The 19782-nt window shown below is 36.8% G+C and overlaps 3 protein-coding genes and 1 pseudogene across 5 annotated transcripts; 3 read left to right on the forward strand and 1 right to left on the reverse strand.

Annotated features, from left to right (window-relative positions):
• Positions 1-4128: 4128 nt before the first annotated feature.
• On the forward strand, positions 4129-5583 carry HAT22 (Homeobox-leucine zipper protein family). Its single transcript, XM_023687284.2, has 3 exons — positions 4129-4739; positions 4871-4950; positions 5051-5583. The coding sequence occupies exons 1-3, from the start codon at positions 4314-4316 to the stop codon at positions 5343-5345; spliced, it is 801 nt and encodes a 266-aa protein (XP_023543052.1). The 5' UTR covers positions 4129-4313; the 3' UTR covers positions 5346-5583.
• A 2634-nt stretch (positions 5584-8217) lies between these two features.
• Positions 8218-9695, forward strand: LOC111804037 (EPIDERMAL PATTERNING FACTOR-like protein 2). Its single transcript, XM_023688702.2, has 3 exons — positions 8218-9024; positions 9137-9162; positions 9288-9695. Exons 1-3 carry the CDS (start codon positions 8904-8906, stop codon positions 9525-9527), a joined length of 387 nt encoding a protein of 128 aa, XP_023544470.1. The 5' UTR covers positions 8218-8903; the 3' UTR covers positions 9528-9695.
• Positions 9696-11572: 1877 nt separating this feature from the next.
• LOC111803476 (cysteine desulfurase, mitochondrial-like) lies at positions 11573-14201 on the reverse strand (annotated as a pseudogene). The gene is made up of 2 exons (XR_015422592.1): positions 13399-14201; positions 11573-12630 (listed from the first exon to the last, which is right to left on the reverse strand). The product of XR_015422592.1 is annotated as a cysteine desulfurase, mitochondrial-like (transcript).
• LOC111803475 (uncharacterized) lies at positions 14059-18516 on the forward strand. 2 transcript variants are annotated; one of them, XM_023687896.2, is made up of 2 exons: positions 14059-14202; positions 15251-18516. In XM_023687896.2, exon 2 carries the CDS (start codon positions 15273-15275, stop codon positions 18156-18158), a length of 2886 nt encoding a protein of 961 aa, XP_023543664.2. In that variant the 5' UTR covers positions 14059-14202; positions 15251-15272; the 3' UTR covers positions 18159-18516. The 2 variants fall into 2 exon arrangements, with proteins under 2 accessions (XP_023543664.2, XP_023543663.2); XM_023687895.2 differs by lacking the exon at positions 14059-14202 and adding an exon at positions 14344-14730.
• The last annotated feature ends 1266 nt before the right edge of the window (positions 18517-19782 follow it).

A 19782-nucleotide genomic window follows, 5' to 3' on the forward strand; every position in this document is an offset into this window, starting at 1 on the left:
AGTGGGCAGTGGGCAGTGGGCAGTGGGCAGTGGGCAGTGGGCAGTGGGCAGTGGGCAGTGGGCAGTGGGCAGTGCAATCAATCCATTTGCCGTTTGAAAAAAGCATCGAAAATAATTTGTTTATTTTTTAATAAAGAAAAAGAAACCGACTCCATTGAATTTAAAATCTGAGATTGGGCAGAATCCAAGGAGACTGGATGATTTAAGGCCCACTTTTTCTTTCACACAGGATAAGATTCTTATACTCAATTACTCATTCCAATTTGTTATGATAGAGAATAATAATGCATTCTACCGTATTTATCTTTTATTTTTCTTAAATATTATGACTTTTAATTTGTTTCTCAATATACAATAATTTCAGTACATTTATTATCAAATAAACCATATTAATGCTTATATGATTTATTACAAGATTTCAGGGAAAATCTAAATGGATGAATGGACGGACAGGATTGAAGATTATGGATGTGGGGCCAACTTCACGTGCGTGTCGTGTGAGCTTTTTGGTGGAGAATTTGCGTGCCCCCCACTTCCCATCTCTTTATTAGGTTAAATTTTAGTTTTAATCTCCCAACTTTCTTTCATTTTTATAAAATATATTTCATGTTTAAACTTTCGTTATCTTTTTTTTTTTTTTTAATCAAAGTCACGTAACATTCGATTCTATGAACGTGGTAATGAGTGGCTTTTGAATTTACAATTTGTTGTTTTTGAAAAGGATATTTGAATAGGCTAATATATTCATAAATCTTAATATATTATTCCCTATTTTAATATATTAAGAGTCTCTTACTTATAATTTTCCTCCAAAAACTATTAAAAAAAATTGTAAAAAACTTAATTTGAAATTGAAAACATATAGAAAGAATATGCTTCATGACCATATGGGACTTTTCTCCACGTGTTTTATATCTTTTTCAACAGTATTGTGGCTCCACGTCTTGTCAACTCATTTTATTTTTATTCCACCTAATATTCAAAATTGTAATTCAACTTTTTAAAAAGCAAAAGTAAATATAATTAATAACATATTGCAATTTATTCTCATCATTGAAATAAAGAATAATGCTCGGTTTAAAAATGATTTGCTATTAAGTCAAACGGAAATATCATTATAAAAATATCAACATTAGAGGAATATTTCTTTATTTTAATTTCCAACACAAATGTCATACATTTTTCTACGGTAAAAAAATGAAATGGAATATTGCCTTTTATGTTTCAACACAGTAATTGAGATTGTAAAGAAATTATCCCTTGTTCTTATCTTCATAGTATTACAACGATTTAAAATAAATTTAACGTCCAATTACTTTTTAAAAATTATATTTAAAATTCTATAATCTAAATTAATCAAATATTGATTCAAAAGAAATCCATATTTGATTTGTGTTTTCATAATGGGAAAATATCTACGTAGCTCTCAGTACTGGTCTTCCAACATTTAAATTGGCGACAAATATACATAAAACAGGGGACGCGATAATATGAAATGAACCCCCGAGGGATCGACACGTGGAAATTGAATATAACAGTTAAAACAGAATATTCAACCCAATTAAAAATCCGTCCATCCAAAAACACTGTTTGATATGATTTGACACGTTAACTGGAATCAATTCTTTTATAATTTTTAAAAAGTTGCGAAATTCAAATAATTTAAAATTACATCAAAATCAGAGCCAACCCTAAAGCGAACCCGCGTGCGACACTTTAAGCAACCAAAAAACTTCCAACTGTTTCTGCCGGCAACCACGAGTCTCCAACTACCCCTTTGTTTATTTTATTAATAATTACTATTGTTTTTGTTATTACTTTTATATCCCTCCATCCCGCCCACGTGTCCGCACGTGAGCTTCATGCGTGCACTGTACCCTCACCAAAGTTGTTGCGTGCGCACGACACCTCTCTCTCTTAGTCTCTGATACAAACCCGGTGGGCCGCTGACGTGGCTCTTTGCTTTTAACTACTTTCAAACGCAAGCACGCTCTGTGTGAATGGGAAAAGCCTTTTCACTCCCATCTCCCTTTCCGAACAATCCTTCCATAACAATTATTTGGTTCTTTTATTTAGTATTAATAAAAAATCTAATTATTTGGTTCTTTATTTTTTTTTTTCTTTAAGGTTTTATCCATTTGAAAAAACGTTTGTCCATCTTTATAAAAAATGTTTCTTTCACCTCTCCAATTATTAAAAACATGTGATCTCACATTATTCATCCAAATGATTTGTTACTCGGGAATAGAGATAAGGTAAAAATGAGAAGATGATTACAGAAAACGACAATGGGAAGGAGAGAGGTTCATTTGTCTGATATCTTAATTAAACAAACTTACTTTCCACCCCCACCCTCAAAATAATCAAACAATAATGACATCATATTGGGGTGACTAGACTTATGTTTGCCCAATTAATGCTTTATCATCTTCTTTCCACGCATTCATATCTACCCCTAGATGGTGACATTTTTCTTTTTCGCAATTTGCTTACATCTATCCTCTAATTAGTCAGGATTCATTTTTAATTCATATTAAAAAAAAAAAAAAAAAAAAAAAAAAAAAAAAAAAAAAACTCATTCAACCTTATATAACGTAAATTAATTATAAAAACATTCATTATCGAATAAAAGAAAGGTGGTGGTGGTGAATGAAACATCTGTAGGGTTGAAAATAAATGTATACATTTATTATTCCGAAAGAGAGTATCAAGATCTAACCGAACATAGTGTTAATAATTTAGAGAGAGGTTGAGAGAGAAATGTGATGGGTTTGCCTACGTTTGAGACAAGAGGCGAGTACGGTCGGATGGGGGAAGTAGAAGTAGAAGAAGAAGAAGAAGATGGAAGACGTTATCCAGATTCTGTTATTTAATTAATTTATTTTTAGTTCCATTATTATTGGCAAGTTGTAAGCTCCACAATGAAACGCCAGCGAATCAAATGCCCATCCCAACAAAATCATGGGTGGGCCGCAACTGTCTTATACTCCACACACTCTCCATTTTTATTATTTATTTTTTATCACTCTATTGACACGTCTCTATTTATTTTTATTTTATTTGTTCCGCTTAAACAAATAGCATGAATCTACATTACTCCACGGGAGCGACCGAGCTGGTTTACTTAATTTAGGACCCCAACCATAATTTGTGACTTTATATGTTGTCCGAATGTTTAGGCATAAATGTGAATTAAAGAAGGCAAAATGAAGAAATGGTGTTTGGTTTTTTCTTATTCTTGTTTTTAAAAAGGGAAAGAAAATGTTTATATTATTTTCATTATCTCATATTTAAAAAAGAAAAAAGAAAAAAAGATAGTAAAGTAGGTCGAAAGTCCACTCGAGCAACTACTTTGTAGTGAGGTAAAGGTGTGGATTCTTTGTTGTTGATGAATCATATTCTAGCATCATTATAACTCTTTGAACAAAATTCCAATGTTGTCGTCTACCAACTTTTCTCTCTCTAATCTCTTTCCTTTATTTATTTTTTTTTCTTAAAGCTCCCACGACACAACACAACCCAAAACAAATAAAAAAGTATCATAATTATTTGTTCCAATAATGTTACCCTACTCTCCTCTTAGTGCCCATCTCTTTCTAGCCAATCCTTTTGCACTCTACTCCTCCTCATCTTCTTTTTCATTCAAATTATTTATTTTTCTAAACTCATCAATTTTTCTTTTCCTTTCTTTTACCGGTGGATTTCGTTTTGTCAATAAAATAATAATAATAATAATAATCACAAGAACATAGGGAGGTCGAGATGCATGGAATTGTGTAGATATTGGGCAACACATGGTGACATAGTGATGGACGGGCATATTGCAGCGACATCAAAGGGTGAGAGAGGTATAGATAGAGATAGACAGGCCATGTGGTGAAGGAAGCCTACTTCATACTGCCGCTTAAGTGCTTTCAATAAAAAGGCATCGACCAAAAGGGAACATTCCAGACCCAATTCCAATTATAAACCCATTTCCAAGATTAACACATCCAAATAATAAAAAAAGGAAATTTAAAATATTAAGTTACACGTAGAGATAAATGTTTTATTTTGGATTTATTTGGTGTTGGGTATAATAATGAGAGGGGATATCAATAGTGGGGTACATATGGTCAACCTATGTAAGTAGCGAGGTAGAAGGAGCATTTCCATCCAATGCCAAAGATTCGTCTGTCTCTTCATTCTTTGCTTTCATTATTAATCCACGCATCGCCCCACCAGCAGCACCAACCCATTCTCCTCTTCTTAAACCCCATCCCCCTCCACTCCTCAAAATCCCACACCAAAACTTTCTTTACTCATATACCCAGATGGGTTTTGATGATCTTTCTAATACAGGCCTTCTACTGGGTTTGGGATTACCGCTTCCCTCCAATCCCGCTCTTCTTTCTCACAAACCCAAGAAGCCAGTAGATTTATTCTCTTTTCCCGCCCCCGAATCCGAGCCCTCCTTGACTTTGGGCCTTTCCACACCCGAGACTTACCCGCTACCTGCCCCTGAAACGGCTGATTCATGTCGTCAACCCTCGCCTCACAGTGCGATTTCTTCCTTCTCCGGCGGCAGAGTGAAGCGTGAAAGAGACGTTTCCGGTGAAGATATTGAAGAAGAGAAAGCTTGTTCTCGAGTCAGTGATGAAGATGAAGATGGTTCTATTGCTAGAAAAAAGCTTAGGCTAACTAAAGAACAATCTGCCCTCTTGGAGGACAGCTTCAAACTCCATAGCACCCTCAACCCTGTATGTACTCTTCTTCAATTAACTACTCTTTTCCGATTTATTTTATTTGCTACTTAACCTTCTTCTAATCTAATCTTATCTAATCTAATCTAATCTAATCTAATCTAAATTTGGGGTTGATTTAATTACAGAAGCAAAAGCAGGCCTTAGCCAGAGAGTTAAATCTCCGGCCTCGACAAGTTGAAGTTTGGTTCCAGAACAGGAGAGCCAGGTAATTAAAATTAATTAAAATTAATCTCTTTCCCCAAAATTAAATTACGCGATTTGGAATCAGATCAAATAAATTAAATCAGGGGAGATTGAATTTGCAGGACAAAGCTGAAGCAAACAGAGGTAGATTGCGAGTTTCTAAAGAGATGCTGCGAAACACTAACAGACGAAAACAGGAAGCTGCAAAAAGAGCTGCAAGAACTGAAAGCCCTGAAACTAGCGCAGCCCCTGATTATGCAAATGCCAGCGGCGACACTCACCATGTGCCCCTCCTGCGAGCGAACCGGTGGTGGAGCCACCGCCGTTAACGCCGACGGCAATTCCAAGAGCCCATTTTCGATGGCTCTCATGCCCCGGTTTGACAAAGCCTTCACCAAGCCTTCTGCTGCTTGCTAATTAATGAAACACGAAAATCCCCAGAAACCCAGGATTTTTTGGTTGGGGCCTCGTTTAGTTCTCTATAGTTGGATCTATTAAAAAAAAAAAAAAAAAGTCCAATTAAATTAGTTTAATTTGTAGAAAGAAAACTATAGTACTTACTAATCCAATTATTATGTCTCCTTATTTGATTTCATATGTTTGTACATAAAGTAAATTAATATTATTAATGAAGAAATTATTCCCCTCTCTCCAATTTCATCCTATATTTCCTTTTATTTCGTTGATTTAAAGTGTTATGACGAAGAACAACACTAAAGCAAATCTTATAAAATTATAATGCGTGATTTTAGTATGATAATTAATGGGTTAGGTCGTATTGGATTTGGATTAGGAAAGACTTGAATTTAAACCTCAATCATATATAATATTTATTGTCATTGAAGAAGTCAAGCATTCCCATTGCCATTAAGAAAAAAAAATTAAAAAATTAAAAAATGGAAAAGGAAAGTGTATTTAGTCAAGCGGGGTGGCTTATGAGTAGATATGAAGATTTGATGTGATGATTAAGAGAGAGAAAGAGGCGTGTAAAGTAAGTAATAAATACAAAAATTGACATGGAAAGCAAATATAATAATGCAATATGGAATTAAAAGAAAAATATGATAAATATATTATAGTCACGTGACATGCTTTTGGGCTTTTTTTTCCCGGCCCACTAACAGATGGCTGTTTCGTGCCACGAGACCCAGTTTCCTGGAAACTTCCAATTTAGAAATTTGAAGGCGCCACGTAGGAAAGTGACACGAAATACCATTTTCCTGAGTACGCTCAGGTTGAATTCAATGCCATTAATCCTTTACTCGTTCTACCCATGTGTCGAATTTCCAAGAACAATCATAAAACTTGCCACCCAAGTTAATATAAACATGGCATGTCATTTTTAGAAAAACGATTTAAATGGGCCATGCTGATATGATCTACGATTGCTTGGTAATTAAGCAACGAAGTGGGATCCTACTACAACTCCAAAGTAAATGCTACTTGGAAGCTAGTGAGATCAAATTTTGATTTAACAAAAAAAAAATATATAATTTTACTTTTTCTATAATTCATGGGCTTTCGAGCTGGGCCGGGCCTATATACCTCCGAAGCCCAATTATATTTTAAAAAAAAAATGTTAATAAATAAACATATTGTCAAATACATTTTCATCGACATCAATTAAAATTTCTATTTTGGGATGTTAGCAGACAGCGCCCTAAATTTCTCACCAGACACGGATGCAAACTTCAATTACAAGCACTCCCCACGTCCCCACATAATTAAGTTCTTCAGTGAAGGACATGTTTGGATTCATCCATGAAAACTGCCCAACAATAATGATCAAATTCGGTGTCCTTCTCCCCCCTTCATCATAATTCCCCACACCGAATTAAACACTAATCCGGTAATGCATTCCGGCGGAAGCCACTTCAACGACCATATACCATGTCGTTCAAACGAACCCATTTGTTTCTTTTGGTTGAGGACGAGTTGAATGGCGATTCCGGCACGGAGTTGACTGTTCTGGTCCTAGGAATCTTAGAGAAATGTGGCCGGGCGGCGACGGTAACAGATAGTACGAGAAGAGTGACAACAGAGGAAGCAGTTGCTTGTTTCAAGGAGAGGGTACGATGTAGTGCCATCAGTGTGTTAATTTGACAAGGAAGGATGAAAACTGTGGGGCTATAGATAGCTGCATGATGTGCAAATATGAATCACGAGCCACAATTTTTTATTTTTTATTTTTTTCGTTTGTTTTTTATTAGACATTTGCGGTTGCATTGATGTGTGTACTTTAATATATTCCGAGACATTGATTGGTTGTCCCAGAATTATAATTTATCATATACATTGAGCTAATTGGAATTTAAGGCCATAGATCCAAGGCAATGGATTGAAGCATTTGAAGCTGTGGCATTAGGTGGTTTGAGTTAAAGCAGCGAAACTGAGTCAAAATGATGAAGAGAAAATTATGGGAGTATTGAGTGATTATTAGGTTGTGAGCTTGGTGTAAAGGAGGGCCCTTGGAATTAAGTCCAAAGATATGGAAGATATTCTATTCTTATGGACGTCAATATCACTGTCGGTTCCTTTTCCTTTAGAACCAGCTTTGTTAAAAGATTTACAAATTCCCATACCCCAACCGTTTTTCTCACTTCCCCTTTCAACACAAAATTCAAATTGATGTTTGACGTCGTCACGATTATGTCATTAGGGTTGAGCGTGCACGATTATTATACAAAAAAGTAATAATACCTTCTATTTATTTTAAGTGACGTTGATTCACGATTATGGTTGGTGGTCTTGGTCGTCTTCTAGTTGAACATGCCAAACACATTCCAATATTTAAGTTAGTACTAAGTCTAAGTGAAACTGAGTTGGACATAGTAAAATTGTACGTCTTTGAAGGTAAGGATGTCTCCTTATCTACACTACTTTTGTAATAGTCTAAGCCCACTATTAGTATCCTATACTCTTATTTCTATCAACAGTCCAAATTCCATATCGTTTGGGGTCTGCTAGCGAGGACGTTGGGTTTTCAAGGGGAATGGATCGTGAGATCCCACATCGATTGGAGGGGAAGCCTAGGAGGGAAAGCCCACTGCTAGTAGTCTATTGTCCGTTTTGGTCTAACCACTAACAATTATTGTTCATTATTGTTCGTTTTAGGTTATTACGTATGAATTAGTCTCATTATTATTATTTTTTTTTTTGGTGAATTGAAAGATAAATATACGAAGGGAAAGGCAAATTTTATAATTGATTGGGCTGTTTGAAGTGTAAAGCCCAAATAATGTAAGGAAAGGAGCAATAATTATAGTTTTGGAGGGAGGGCATGTGATGTGTGGAAGCAATTGACAAATGACAAGCAAACTCATAGTTGGGAAAATCAGAAGAAAGGATATGGATATGGCGTGATTAGGTGGGCGAGTTGAGAACAAAATCACAACAATCCCAAAACTTGAATTTTAAACTAACAACCAAAAACAGAAGAGGAGAAAGAAAGCGAAGGCAAAAGGAAAAGGAAGACCAAATCCCACTCTCACACACCTCCCATTGCGCTGCTCTCACGTCTGGTTATGGAACAACTTCGCAGCATTCAGGAGCATTTGCAAATTCCTACTTGCAACTCTCATTCTCACGAATTTTTCTTCTCTCTCAGTTCTTAACTCTTATTTTATTCTATTTTCTGTTGGGTTAAAGTGTTTGGAGGGGGGGCTCTTCTTTCGAGTTCTGAGGGGTTCTGCACTTTTTGGTACTCTCCCTTCTTTCTTGTGTTTCTTTTTCATTTGTCTTCCACGTTCAATCATCTCAAATATCTTTCCCACACTAACACACATATTCAGACCAAATTATATTATATACACGTACCACCGCCGTTGAGACCAAAATCAGAACCTATTCTCTCACCGATTCTGATTTAAAATTCACTTCTCCACCCACTTTCTTCTTTCCTTTCTTTCCGAATATCTGAGCTCTCCATCTCCAGGGACAATTCCCTGTCTCTTTCTCTGTGAGAACAATAGGAAAATGGGGTGTGAGTGTAACAACAATGGCGTCGTCATTGGGCGCAGCAGAATCTTGTGTGCGACTGTTTCTTTTCTCTGTCTTCTGATATTGGCATCGACCCAGATGAGAATCAAGGCTGAAGGTAACTGGGTATCTTTTGGATCTTCAAAACAGAGTCCAAAACCGGACTTTTATTCTTCATCTTACATTTTCGGTTCAATTTGAATCATCTTGTGAATCGTTTTTCTTTGCAGGTAGATCGATTTCAATGAGGACCAAGGTCAGTCCACAAACCACCGCTCTTCCCTCCCTTTCTCAAATACTTCTTTGTTTCTGTGAAAGCTTGGTTAATTGAGAAGAATAATAATTTTGTGTTTCTTTTTTTGTTTTGATGCATTGGGATAGACAGTGAATGAAGATAAGGAGATATTAAGAGGACAAATTGGATCAAAGCCACCAAAATGTGAGAGAAGATGCAGCTGGTGCGGTCACTGTGAGGCCATTCAAGTTCCTGCAAACCCACAAAAATCAGCAACTAAAAAATCTTCAGCCGTGAAGAACATAGTTTATGCTAGAGATGAAGCCTCCAATTACAAGCCCATGAGCTGGAAATGCAAATGTGGGAGCTTAATCTTCAACCCTTAACTATTTTATATAACTCCCCCTTCAATTTCTCTCTCTCTCTCTCTATCTCTCTGTAAATTAATGATTATATGATTGTTAATTTCTTTAACTCAACCACTCTCTCCCCCTCTGTTTCGTTTTGGGACTCTTTAATTTCTACTACAATTCGATAAGCAGGCATTAGATGAAGAGCTCTCAACTTGGAACACTTTAGAACTCTCTCCAATACATTTCCTAGGTGGATACTCTTTCTTCCTTTTTGTTCTTTCTTTTAACTAAAATGGGAAGGCTACTTAGTCGTCTTGCTCTAGCTTTATACTAACTCAAGCATTAGAATGTATCAACCATTTTCTTGTTCAACATAAGCCATAAGCCGTAAGCCAAGATGGTAAAGCCATCAATCTTTCTATTTTATTTGGACAAGACACGACAAGTAGTACTCTCATATCTTTTGAAAAGCCATGAACATATGTTCTGATACCCATGGTAAGGGATTGGACTTCCTCTTGAATGACAATTCAACAAAGAACATATACCAACCAAACCCACAAAAACCAAATTTAAAGTCTATGATCATGTCTTGGAAAAATGCATGCTTTTCAAGGCTTCATGAGCAAACCAGGCAGATAAGATGAGATGAGATGGTTACAAGGGAAATTACATGCATGCTTTGATGTTCCTTTCTAAAACCTTTGCTATGTGTTTGTATATACCTTTCTTGATTCTAAAAATAGCAAATTTGATGTATATATATAGCTGCATAGAATGATTAGAGAACATTTTTTGGTTGGCTCTTCAATCAAAATATTCTGTAGATAATGAAAATGAAGGAAGAGAAACAACTCATACAATGCTGTTCATAGGGCCATTGTTTCAAATTTAAAAATTGGGGGAAAAGAAAGAAGAAACATATTGATCAGTAGCATCTTGGCCGTCTCACTATAAGAAAGTACAGAATAAACCTCTTTGTAGACTTGATTTGCCATAAGGAAGGCATGCCTACCCAACTTTATTTCATTTCTTTAGATGGGATATCTTATTTCCTTTTTCAAGACCGAATCATTCCCATTCAAGACGATTTGATCAAATGCTAATATCCTAAAATGTGTAGTGTTTCAAGAAGTTAAAAAAGGGTATAAGATCTGCTTTGTCCTGTGCTTTACTATAGCCAATCTCATGCTCGCTGAGATACAACCTGAGACTAATTTGATATCAACTTAGAAGACAAAAATTAAAAGGTGATATGAATGCACTTCATTCTCTAATGAGTTAAACACAAACACATGCACTAATCTCTCATTCTCTCTCACACAGAAAAGAGAATGTCGGTGCTAAAATCGAGAAGGAAAAAGAAAAATGCAAAACTGAAAAGCTGGGAATCAGGCTCATCAACAGTGAAGGGGAACAAAGGATTCTGATTCCACATGGGCTTCTTTCTCAAGCTTTTTTATGCTTTTTCATTGGTACTAAAAGCGTTGAAAACAACCCAACCCAACCCCATTTGCGTACCCCACTTTCCCAGCTGGGCCATACCCATAATCCTTCTCCCCACGGCCACAACTGATATTGCCATGATTCTCATTTCATAAATGAAATGAGTCACTTTCCCAATCAGATACCGTATATTGCTATCTTCCTTGGCTTCTTCTTCCACATATTTTACAAAAAAGAAAGCCTTCAGTCAGATTGCCCAAAACTTGGCCACTGCACTGCACATGGCGCTTCTTCTGCTGAACCCCCTCTCCTTTTGAGCAGTTGCTTTCTTCTCTGAAGACAAGGACATTTAATGGATATTGCTACACAGTACCTGCATGTTTCAAACAATAATGCAGTCTCAATTAAAGACCAAACACACACACCCACCCACCATTTCAAACCCCCACCCACTGGTTTCTTCTAACTTTCTATTATGTATTGATTCTGTCTGGAGCAAGAAGAGTTTCACAGGTTGTTTCAAGGTCTCCAGGGTCCTGCTGGCTCATGATGATATTGCTATCAGAGGTACTAGTTTTCATATCTAAATGAAAACTTCCATTTTGTAGAAGAAAATAAAATAGTATCAAGGATGCATAAAGTTCCAAGTCGGAATAAATTTGATGCTGTACAGAATAAGTTGTACACTGCTCATGAATAAAGAGGTTTTGTTGACATCTTCACTTATAAACATAAAAAAGAACGCAGTACCAAGACAACTGTATTGGTGTTAGCAAACTGTTAGCGGAACACTAAAACATTCACTTATTTTATTGTCCTCATTTGTGTACGACCAAACAGTGAAAGTCCAATACAGAATAAAGGAGACGAAACTGCGCCTCCTGGGCTCCTACACAGTCTCAACTGGGCAAGTAGGTTGAACTTCATAGACATGGCCATTCAATCACTTCTTGCTCTTATCCGCATGGAAATCTGAAATTTCAATCTACCACACCCATGTTCATATTCGCTACAGCACGCCTAGAAGCCAGGATCTCTTCCATTTTTTTTTTTTGGGGGGTGGGGGGGCTTCCTGCAGAGTGGCTAGCCCCTTGACCATAGAACGCTTCACTGTTTCAAGTTCCACAGGGCAAAGAACCTTTTCCTTGATGAGAAAGTCAGACCAACAAGAAAAGGTTGCACCTTTGCATGAACAAACTTTCAGGCAATAACAAACCCAGAAGGAATAAGTCCAACAACGTTCCACTTCATTTTGGAAATCAGAAGACATGGACTTGGGATGTTCATTCTAGAACACATAATTGTAGAAATAGATGTATATCCTAACACGCGTGGATTCATGACAACCAACAATACTGCAACAAATGAATAAATAAATAATTTTTCAAAAAATGATCTTCTGAAAGAGTTCTCTTTAGAATCTCCTTATTGGTTTTGTACCTAGAAAGTTTCACTGCATTTTAAACAGCAGAAGACGTGGTTTTAGAATGTTAATTTTATAACATTATAATCAGAGAAGCATGCATAAAATCCAAACGTGTAAGATCATCATCGCTGTCAATGACCGTGCACAGAATTTTCAACTGAATTATCCTAAAAAACTATAGTAAAGGCTTAATACAGTCTACCTGCTGCACGGCTAGCATCCGTCCCGTGCACCTAAGAAAGCCATGGGAGTGAAGGTCTGCAACTGCAAGAAGTTGAAATTGAATGAAAGAATAACCTTATGGAAGCAAGTGCTTACATAAATAAAGAGAGTCCTAATCTAGAAGAGGCAATATTAATAATGGTATAGCCAGGGTCTTCTTGATCCAGAGTGTCACTGTAGATGGCGACAAAACTGCACTGGCCATTTTACCTGCATAAAGTTGCTGTTCATACAAAAACTTCACGGTCCAGACGTATCAGGTTAAGAATGAGAATTGTATAACTGTCTAGGTGTCATGGTCTTAAAAACTATAAGGATTTTCACTAGCCTTTTACCCCAATAAACGTTGCTCCATGAGACTAAACTATTCATCTACTTAAGGCGGGTACCATCACACCCATTCATCTTGCATTGGTAGAAGTGGAACCATGAGTCTAAAATTAATCTGAACATCATATCTATGAAACCTAAGCCAGTTGAAGGATATTCCTTTGTCTAAAGGATGATTTCATAACCATTCTTGTCTTCTTGATTAAGAAATTTCTGTAATCTTAGTCAGCTGGGAGTGAGACGAGAGGATGTCTCATCGTCTTTAATAAAAAGTTGCGCGCCTTACAAAAAAAAAAAACCTGTGAATGAAATGTAAGCTGCTATATAATAGTAAAAAAGGAAGAGAAACCAGAAATTCATACTTCAACCAAAAAGAAGGGAGAAGAAAATAAAAGGCATTTAGCTAAATTGTCCTTTGATGAATCAAGTAGAACAAAAAGTAAAGAGGCAAAGATTCAGAACTTAAATAAAATCGTTAACCTTCTTAAGAATGCATTTGTTAGATTCAGAGCCCCAATACCCTTCGGCCCATAAACCTTATGTCCACTCAAGCACATCAGGCTCACGTTCCACTTCTCCAAATCAATTGGAATCTCTTCCGCATCAGTATGGAAGGGAACATTGAATTCCTTGCAAATTTTCCCAATTTCCTCTAACGGCTGGATGACACCAATTTCATTATTAACCGCCATGATCGAAACAAGGCCAGTGTCGGGTCTAATCGCAGAACGGAGTTTCTCCAAATCAACAATTCCATCGGACCCAACCGATAAATAGGTAATATCAAAACCCACATGCTGCAAATGTCTGCAGGAATCAAGAACGCACTTGTGCTCCGTCTGAGTGGTAATCAAGTGCCTTTTTCTTCTCTCTGTAGAAATTCATGACCCCCTTGATGGATATGTTATTGGACTTCCAGAGGAAAACACAATCTCCTTAGGCGAGGCACCAATAAGAGCACTCGACGGCATGATCCGATTCCCAACCATAGAGATGCGTCCGATAGTGGTGGATTACCATATCGAGAGAGATAATAAGGAAGCGTAGCATCGAGCACCCGAGGGTCAGCAGGGGATGTAGCTTGCATATCAATAAATCGGTCGTCCAGAGATTTTAACACCTTTCATAGAAATCCCAGTTTCATCCTCATGGGGTTCCGACGGAGAAGTGGCTACAGCAGCCGCGGTGGAGAGAGGGCGGAAGCGGGAGAGACATTTGTGCGGGCGAGGCGTAGGCTGGATGCAAGAATCTTGGAAGCCATTGAAAGATTCTTTAGTTCAGCCGGTATGGCTTATAATTATCATTGATCAAATAATCAAAGTTTTAATCTTTTTTAAAGGAGATAATCAAAGTTTAATTTCAACCTTATGAGTTGAATATATGATTATATTAACAGGCTAAGTACACCACATGAAGCCGTGCTATAATTTTGCCGGTTTTCGGGTTCCACACATGAGGTGAAGAAATTTTAGCCTAATATATTTTGGTAAATTATTCACATTAGCCAATAACTTTGATAATTGAAATATAGCTAAATAGATAATAAAAATTTTAAAAATTAAAACAAAATAGTTCGGAGGAAACTTTTTGATTGATGGCGCAACGTGATTGAGCTGATTATGCGGTGGCGTATAAATACCCAAACTCCATTGAAGGAGAAATTCATCAGATCCAAAATTTAACTTCTTATTTCTGCGAGGAAATTTGCATGAACTCCGGTTGAACTTGCGTAGAATTGCAAATCTTTTCTCTCCTTTTTCCTTGCATTTGCCAACACCATTAACAGCGTTCTGATCCGCCCAGAGTTTCCAGGTTCTTTTTCGTTTTCTTTTTCTTTCTGCTTCGCTCTTCAGTGTTCTTCCCATTCAAGTTAATAGGTGGAATTATACGATCTTGCTTTCTCTTTTGGAAGGAGCATTTATAGATCTGTCTTATTTTCCAACCCAAAGTACCTTCCAGTTGTTTCATTTGTTCTCTGTATTTATTATTTATCGATTTCGATCTCTAAAGAGTAGGTTGCTGAAGATTTAGGAAAGGAGAAATTGAACTTATTGTAGAATACGGAATGTGATTGATCAAACTGCAAACTGCATTTTCTTTTCCAGGAAATCCTACAGTTTTTCCTATTCATAAATAACAATTAAGATAATGTGTAAAGAATACGTCTGTGATAATTTTCTGGAAACTGGGAATATGAATTTATTACGATCTTTATGCTAGAATCTGAATCTGGCACTCATTTCAGCAATGGTTAGCGTTTTGGTTGTATATTTATTTGTATGGTGGATATTTATTGATTAAATGATGGTCATTGAATTTTCTTGGTTGGCAGATCAAGAGTATTGGAGTTCATAATGTTCAGGTCATCCCCTCGAAGGAATCAGAGATCCAAAGGCTTCAAGGTAAAACGTGCGTTACAAATATTTCTTTTGCTTGGGGTTTGCGTCTGGCTCGTTTACCAAGTTCAGCATTCTCGCGGTAAGAAAGCTACTTTCGATGAGAGCACAAAACGTGATAATGTTGTGAAACTAGGGAGGAAGGACCTCCATCCTCGAGTCGATGAAAACTTCATGAGTGATGAGAGCCATAAAGAGGTCGAAGAAGACACCAGGAATGATCTGGAAAAGGGTGCGTCTGAAAGTGACAGTGAAGAAAAGGGTGGTGGGAATGATGAGTTTCATGATCAACAAGCAGTTCGGGAGGAAAGTGACAATAAAAATTTTGTGGTGGATATGGAGAAAGAGAGAGAGGAGATCAGTGAGGTTAGCAAAGAGACAGAAATTGAAGAGAACAAAGATGCGGAAAACGAAAACAAAGGAAATGAAGAGATTAAAAAGGGAGAAACTGATGATAAGGAAAACGGGGAGATTGAAAAGAGTCAAAGTGAAGAGATCGGTAGAAGGGGAGGAAGCGAAGATAATGGAAATGAAGAAAGCAAACAACAGGAAAATCCAGAAGAGAATGGAAATGAAGAAAGCAAAGGACAGGACAATCGTGAGGAGAATGGAAGGGAAGAAAGCAAAGAACAGGACAATCAACAAGTGAATGGAAACGAAGGAAGCAAAGAGCAGGAAAATCAAGAAGTGAATGGAAATGAAGAAATCAAAGAGCAGGAAGATCAACAACTGAATGGAAACGAAGAAAGCAAAGAGCAGGAAAATCAACAGGTGAACGGAAACGAAGAAAGCAAAGAGCAGGAAAATCAGGAAGTGAATGGAAACGAAGAAAGCAAAGGCCAGGAAAATCAGGAAGGGAATGGAAACGAAGAAAGCAAAGAGCAGGAAAGTCAACAAGTGAATGGAAACGAAGAAAGCAAAGAGCAGGAAAATCAAGAGGTGAATGGAAAGGAAGAAAGCAAAGAGCAGGAAAATCAAGAAGTGAATGGAAATGAGGAAAGCAAACGCCAGGAAAATCAAGAAGTGAATGGAAACGAAGAAACCAAAGAGCAGGAAAGTCAACAAGTGAATGGAAACGAAGAAAACAAAGGCCAGGAAAATCAACAAGTGAATGGAAACGAAGAAAGGAAAGGCCAGGAAAATCAAGAAGTGAATGGAAACGAAGAAAGCAAAGGCCAGGAAAATCAACAAGTGAATGGAAAGGAAGAAAGCAAAGAGCAGGAAATTCAAGAAGTGAATGGAAAGGAAGAAAACAAAGAACAGGAAAATCAAGGAGTGAATGGAAAGGAAGAAAACAAAGAACAGGAAAATCAAGGAGTGAATGGAAACGAAGAAAACAAAGGCCAGGAAAATCAAGAAGTGAATGGAAATGAAGAAGGCAAATCGAAGGAGAATCAAGAAGAGAATGGAAATGAAGAAGGCAAATCGAAGGAGAATCAAGAAGAGAATGGAAAGGAAGAAAGCAAAATGAAAGAAAACCATGAAGAAAATGAAGGTAAAGATAAGGTAAATGAGATGCCGACAGAAGACATTAAACAAAATAAAAACGAGGAGAGAAGCCAGAGTAAAGAGAGTGAAACCGAAGACAAGAATGAAGAAAACAAAGAAAAGGAAAAACAAGAAGAGAGGGGAAGTGAAGAGACTGAGAAAAAAGAAAGCAATGATGGAGGAGATAGGGAGAAGGAGAATGGTGCCAATGGGAAGGAAGAGACCAAGGAGAAGTATAGAGAGGATGTTGATGTAGAAACCAAAGAAGGCAGCAGTGAGACCAAGGAAGGTTCCAAGGGTACCATGGGAGGCAATGGTAGCGACAACAAGGAGAACAATGAAAACGATACAGACAAGCAAGAACAAAAGGAAGGTAATATTAAGGGTGTAGTTTCAGCTGAAGCACAGATTCAAGATGGGAGTGAGAGGAATAATGGCGATGCAAGAGAAGCACAATACAAAGGTGATAATGCTTCCAGTGCTGAAAATGGGCAGGATGGTTTTGCAAAATTAAATGAGGTAGAGTCAGTTGAAAATAAAGAAAACCATGAGTTTCAGCATGAGGATGTAAGGAAGAGTAGCGAAGCTGTTGGTTCTGATAAAAATGAGTCAGTCCAAAATGAAAGTGAAACTGGAAGTAATGGAAACAACCAATCTGATGTACCAGACAAAGTGACGAATAACAATGAAGAGCAGCCAGTGTCCGAATATAAAGACCAGCACCAGGATGATTCAATTCCTTCGAATGAGAAAACTTCTGATACAATCACAACAAATGAAACTGCAACCAACATCAATCTCGATCAAGATAACTCCACTTCAAAGCATATCGCACTTGAAGAAAAAAATAATTTTAACACATCTCTCAGCGGTGAACAAAAAGATTCAAGTCCATCAAATTCAACTTCCTTTGATAATACAGATACTTCAAATGAAGGATCCAAAGAGTCGTCAGATCATACGAGCCACAATGAATATGAAAATGCTGGTCATAGCAACTCAAATGATGATTCTTCTGGTCAAAAGAATGACCATGCTAATGCTTCAGATATGTCGAACCCCCAAGAGAATGATGCATCCTCAAACACTATTGAAGGTACTGGTGCTGGACAGAATGACAATGAGAACGTTGATCAAAGCAATGGAAACTATAATGATCAGCCAAAAGAACAATTTGATTCTCACAATGAGGGTATCACATTTTCTGACACAAACAACAGTGAGGATAAGGTTAATGCCGAAGATTCTTCAGGATTTTCTTTGCCTCAGGAAGAGAAGGATGCTCGTACAGATTTGGATACCTTACCCGAGAGCAAAACGGAAGGGAATAACAAGGATGAAACAGCCACAGAGTGACATCTTATATTCTCTCATCTGGATTTTTCGTCATTTTGTTTGTTTTCTTTTTCATAAGGATCTTTTTTGTTTCTGGTTCTCTGCAGCAGTACGTCCTTTAAGTGAATATATATACACACACACACTCATATGTCTCTTTTTTGGCTTTGCTGCTGGAAGAGTTTTGAAAGCTAGGATGATTTCTTTTTCGCATTTGATGCTTCATATTAGTTCATGAGGTGGTCTTTTGTGCGTCAAATTTAGTATATACATTTGTAATCTTCTTTATCTTCCATAATGTTTGTTGGTAGACACCTATCGGTATCAGTTTTCTCCTGTGATATGCATTTCTATATTTAATAGAAGAATTTATCTCGATTCCTTTTGTCTCCAACTGAAAAGATTTCACTGATGAGGTGTGTAGAGGTTGCACTTTTGAGGTGCAAAACAACTGCCCTCTACCTTAAACTGAAGCTAAGTTCCAACTTAATGCGTTGGGGAAATGGACAGGCTGCCCTGCCGTCTAGAGAGAAACAGAGAGAGCTAGACTTCTTGTTAGTTATGAGATGCAATCTCTGCCTTAGATGTATGTTTTCTCAATCATGAGATTCGAGCCCTCTGTTAGCCATTTAGATTATTATTTTTATTTCTTATTCAATTGTGCTAACAAATGTTTATGCATTTGGAGCCAAACCCACATGCATCTTGAAAAAGACGCAGAGCAGAAGCAATAGAATTTATGTATGACTTTCAAGATTCAATACAACTTATATCCCTTCCTCTTTTCTTCCTTGCGAAACCACTCGAAAACTTCTTACAATTGTTATACGCTACTGACATACAAACAAATAGGCTAATATTTCAAATGCCTATTGGAACTCACTACCATCCTTTTAGAATTTGGTAAAAGAACCAAATGCCTCATGGCGTATCCACCAACTTTGTAAGGCATCGTCTTCGTGTTTGACTTGCCTTATGCTCTACTTTTACACATTCCGTTATTCATCGCCACAACTCAAACCATGCGTCTATCACCTTTGATAATGCAGTTAGGAATTTATTGTGGGTGTCTGTGAGGTTGCTAAGTGTATTGTTTGGTTGAAGATTCAAATTTGGTACACAGCTTCCTACTTTTTATCTTTCTTTGTTTCCAAACTCATCCATACCATATTTGAATCTAGTTATTCTAAGTTTTCCGATCATTTATTTAAATTTTTATTTTTCAATAAAAGTAAAATGTTTATTTACGTATTTTCAAACATTAAATTAAGTTTTGCAATTTAATGTGTATTTCAAAAAATTACATCCCAGAACTCAAAATTTTATTTATAAAGGTTGTTAGAAGAATAAATCTTAACCAAATATATATAGTTTTTTAAATTAACAATAAATTCAAATGGATTCAATTCAACCAAACAAATTTTAAAACAAGCTATGAACCAAATAATACTAATTAAGTTAATAATACAAACTAATTAAGTTAATAATACAAACTCACCCATTAGAGTAGGTTGATTGAGTTTTTTTAAGATGATTTTTTCGAACAACCCTACCCTTGATCTTAATTAAAAAGTTGTTAGGTTAGGAATCTCATAATTCATTAATCAGTTACACATAATTGTCCTGCAAAAAAATAAGTATATAC

This window comes from Cucurbita pepo, chromosome 10 (genome assembly GCF_057944985.1).
Source record: "Cucurbita pepo subsp. pepo isolate OVF chromosome 10, ASM5794498v1, whole genome shotgun sequence".
Classification (NCBI taxonomy): Eukaryota; Viridiplantae; Streptophyta; class Magnoliopsida; order Cucurbitales; family Cucurbitaceae; genus Cucurbita; species Cucurbita pepo.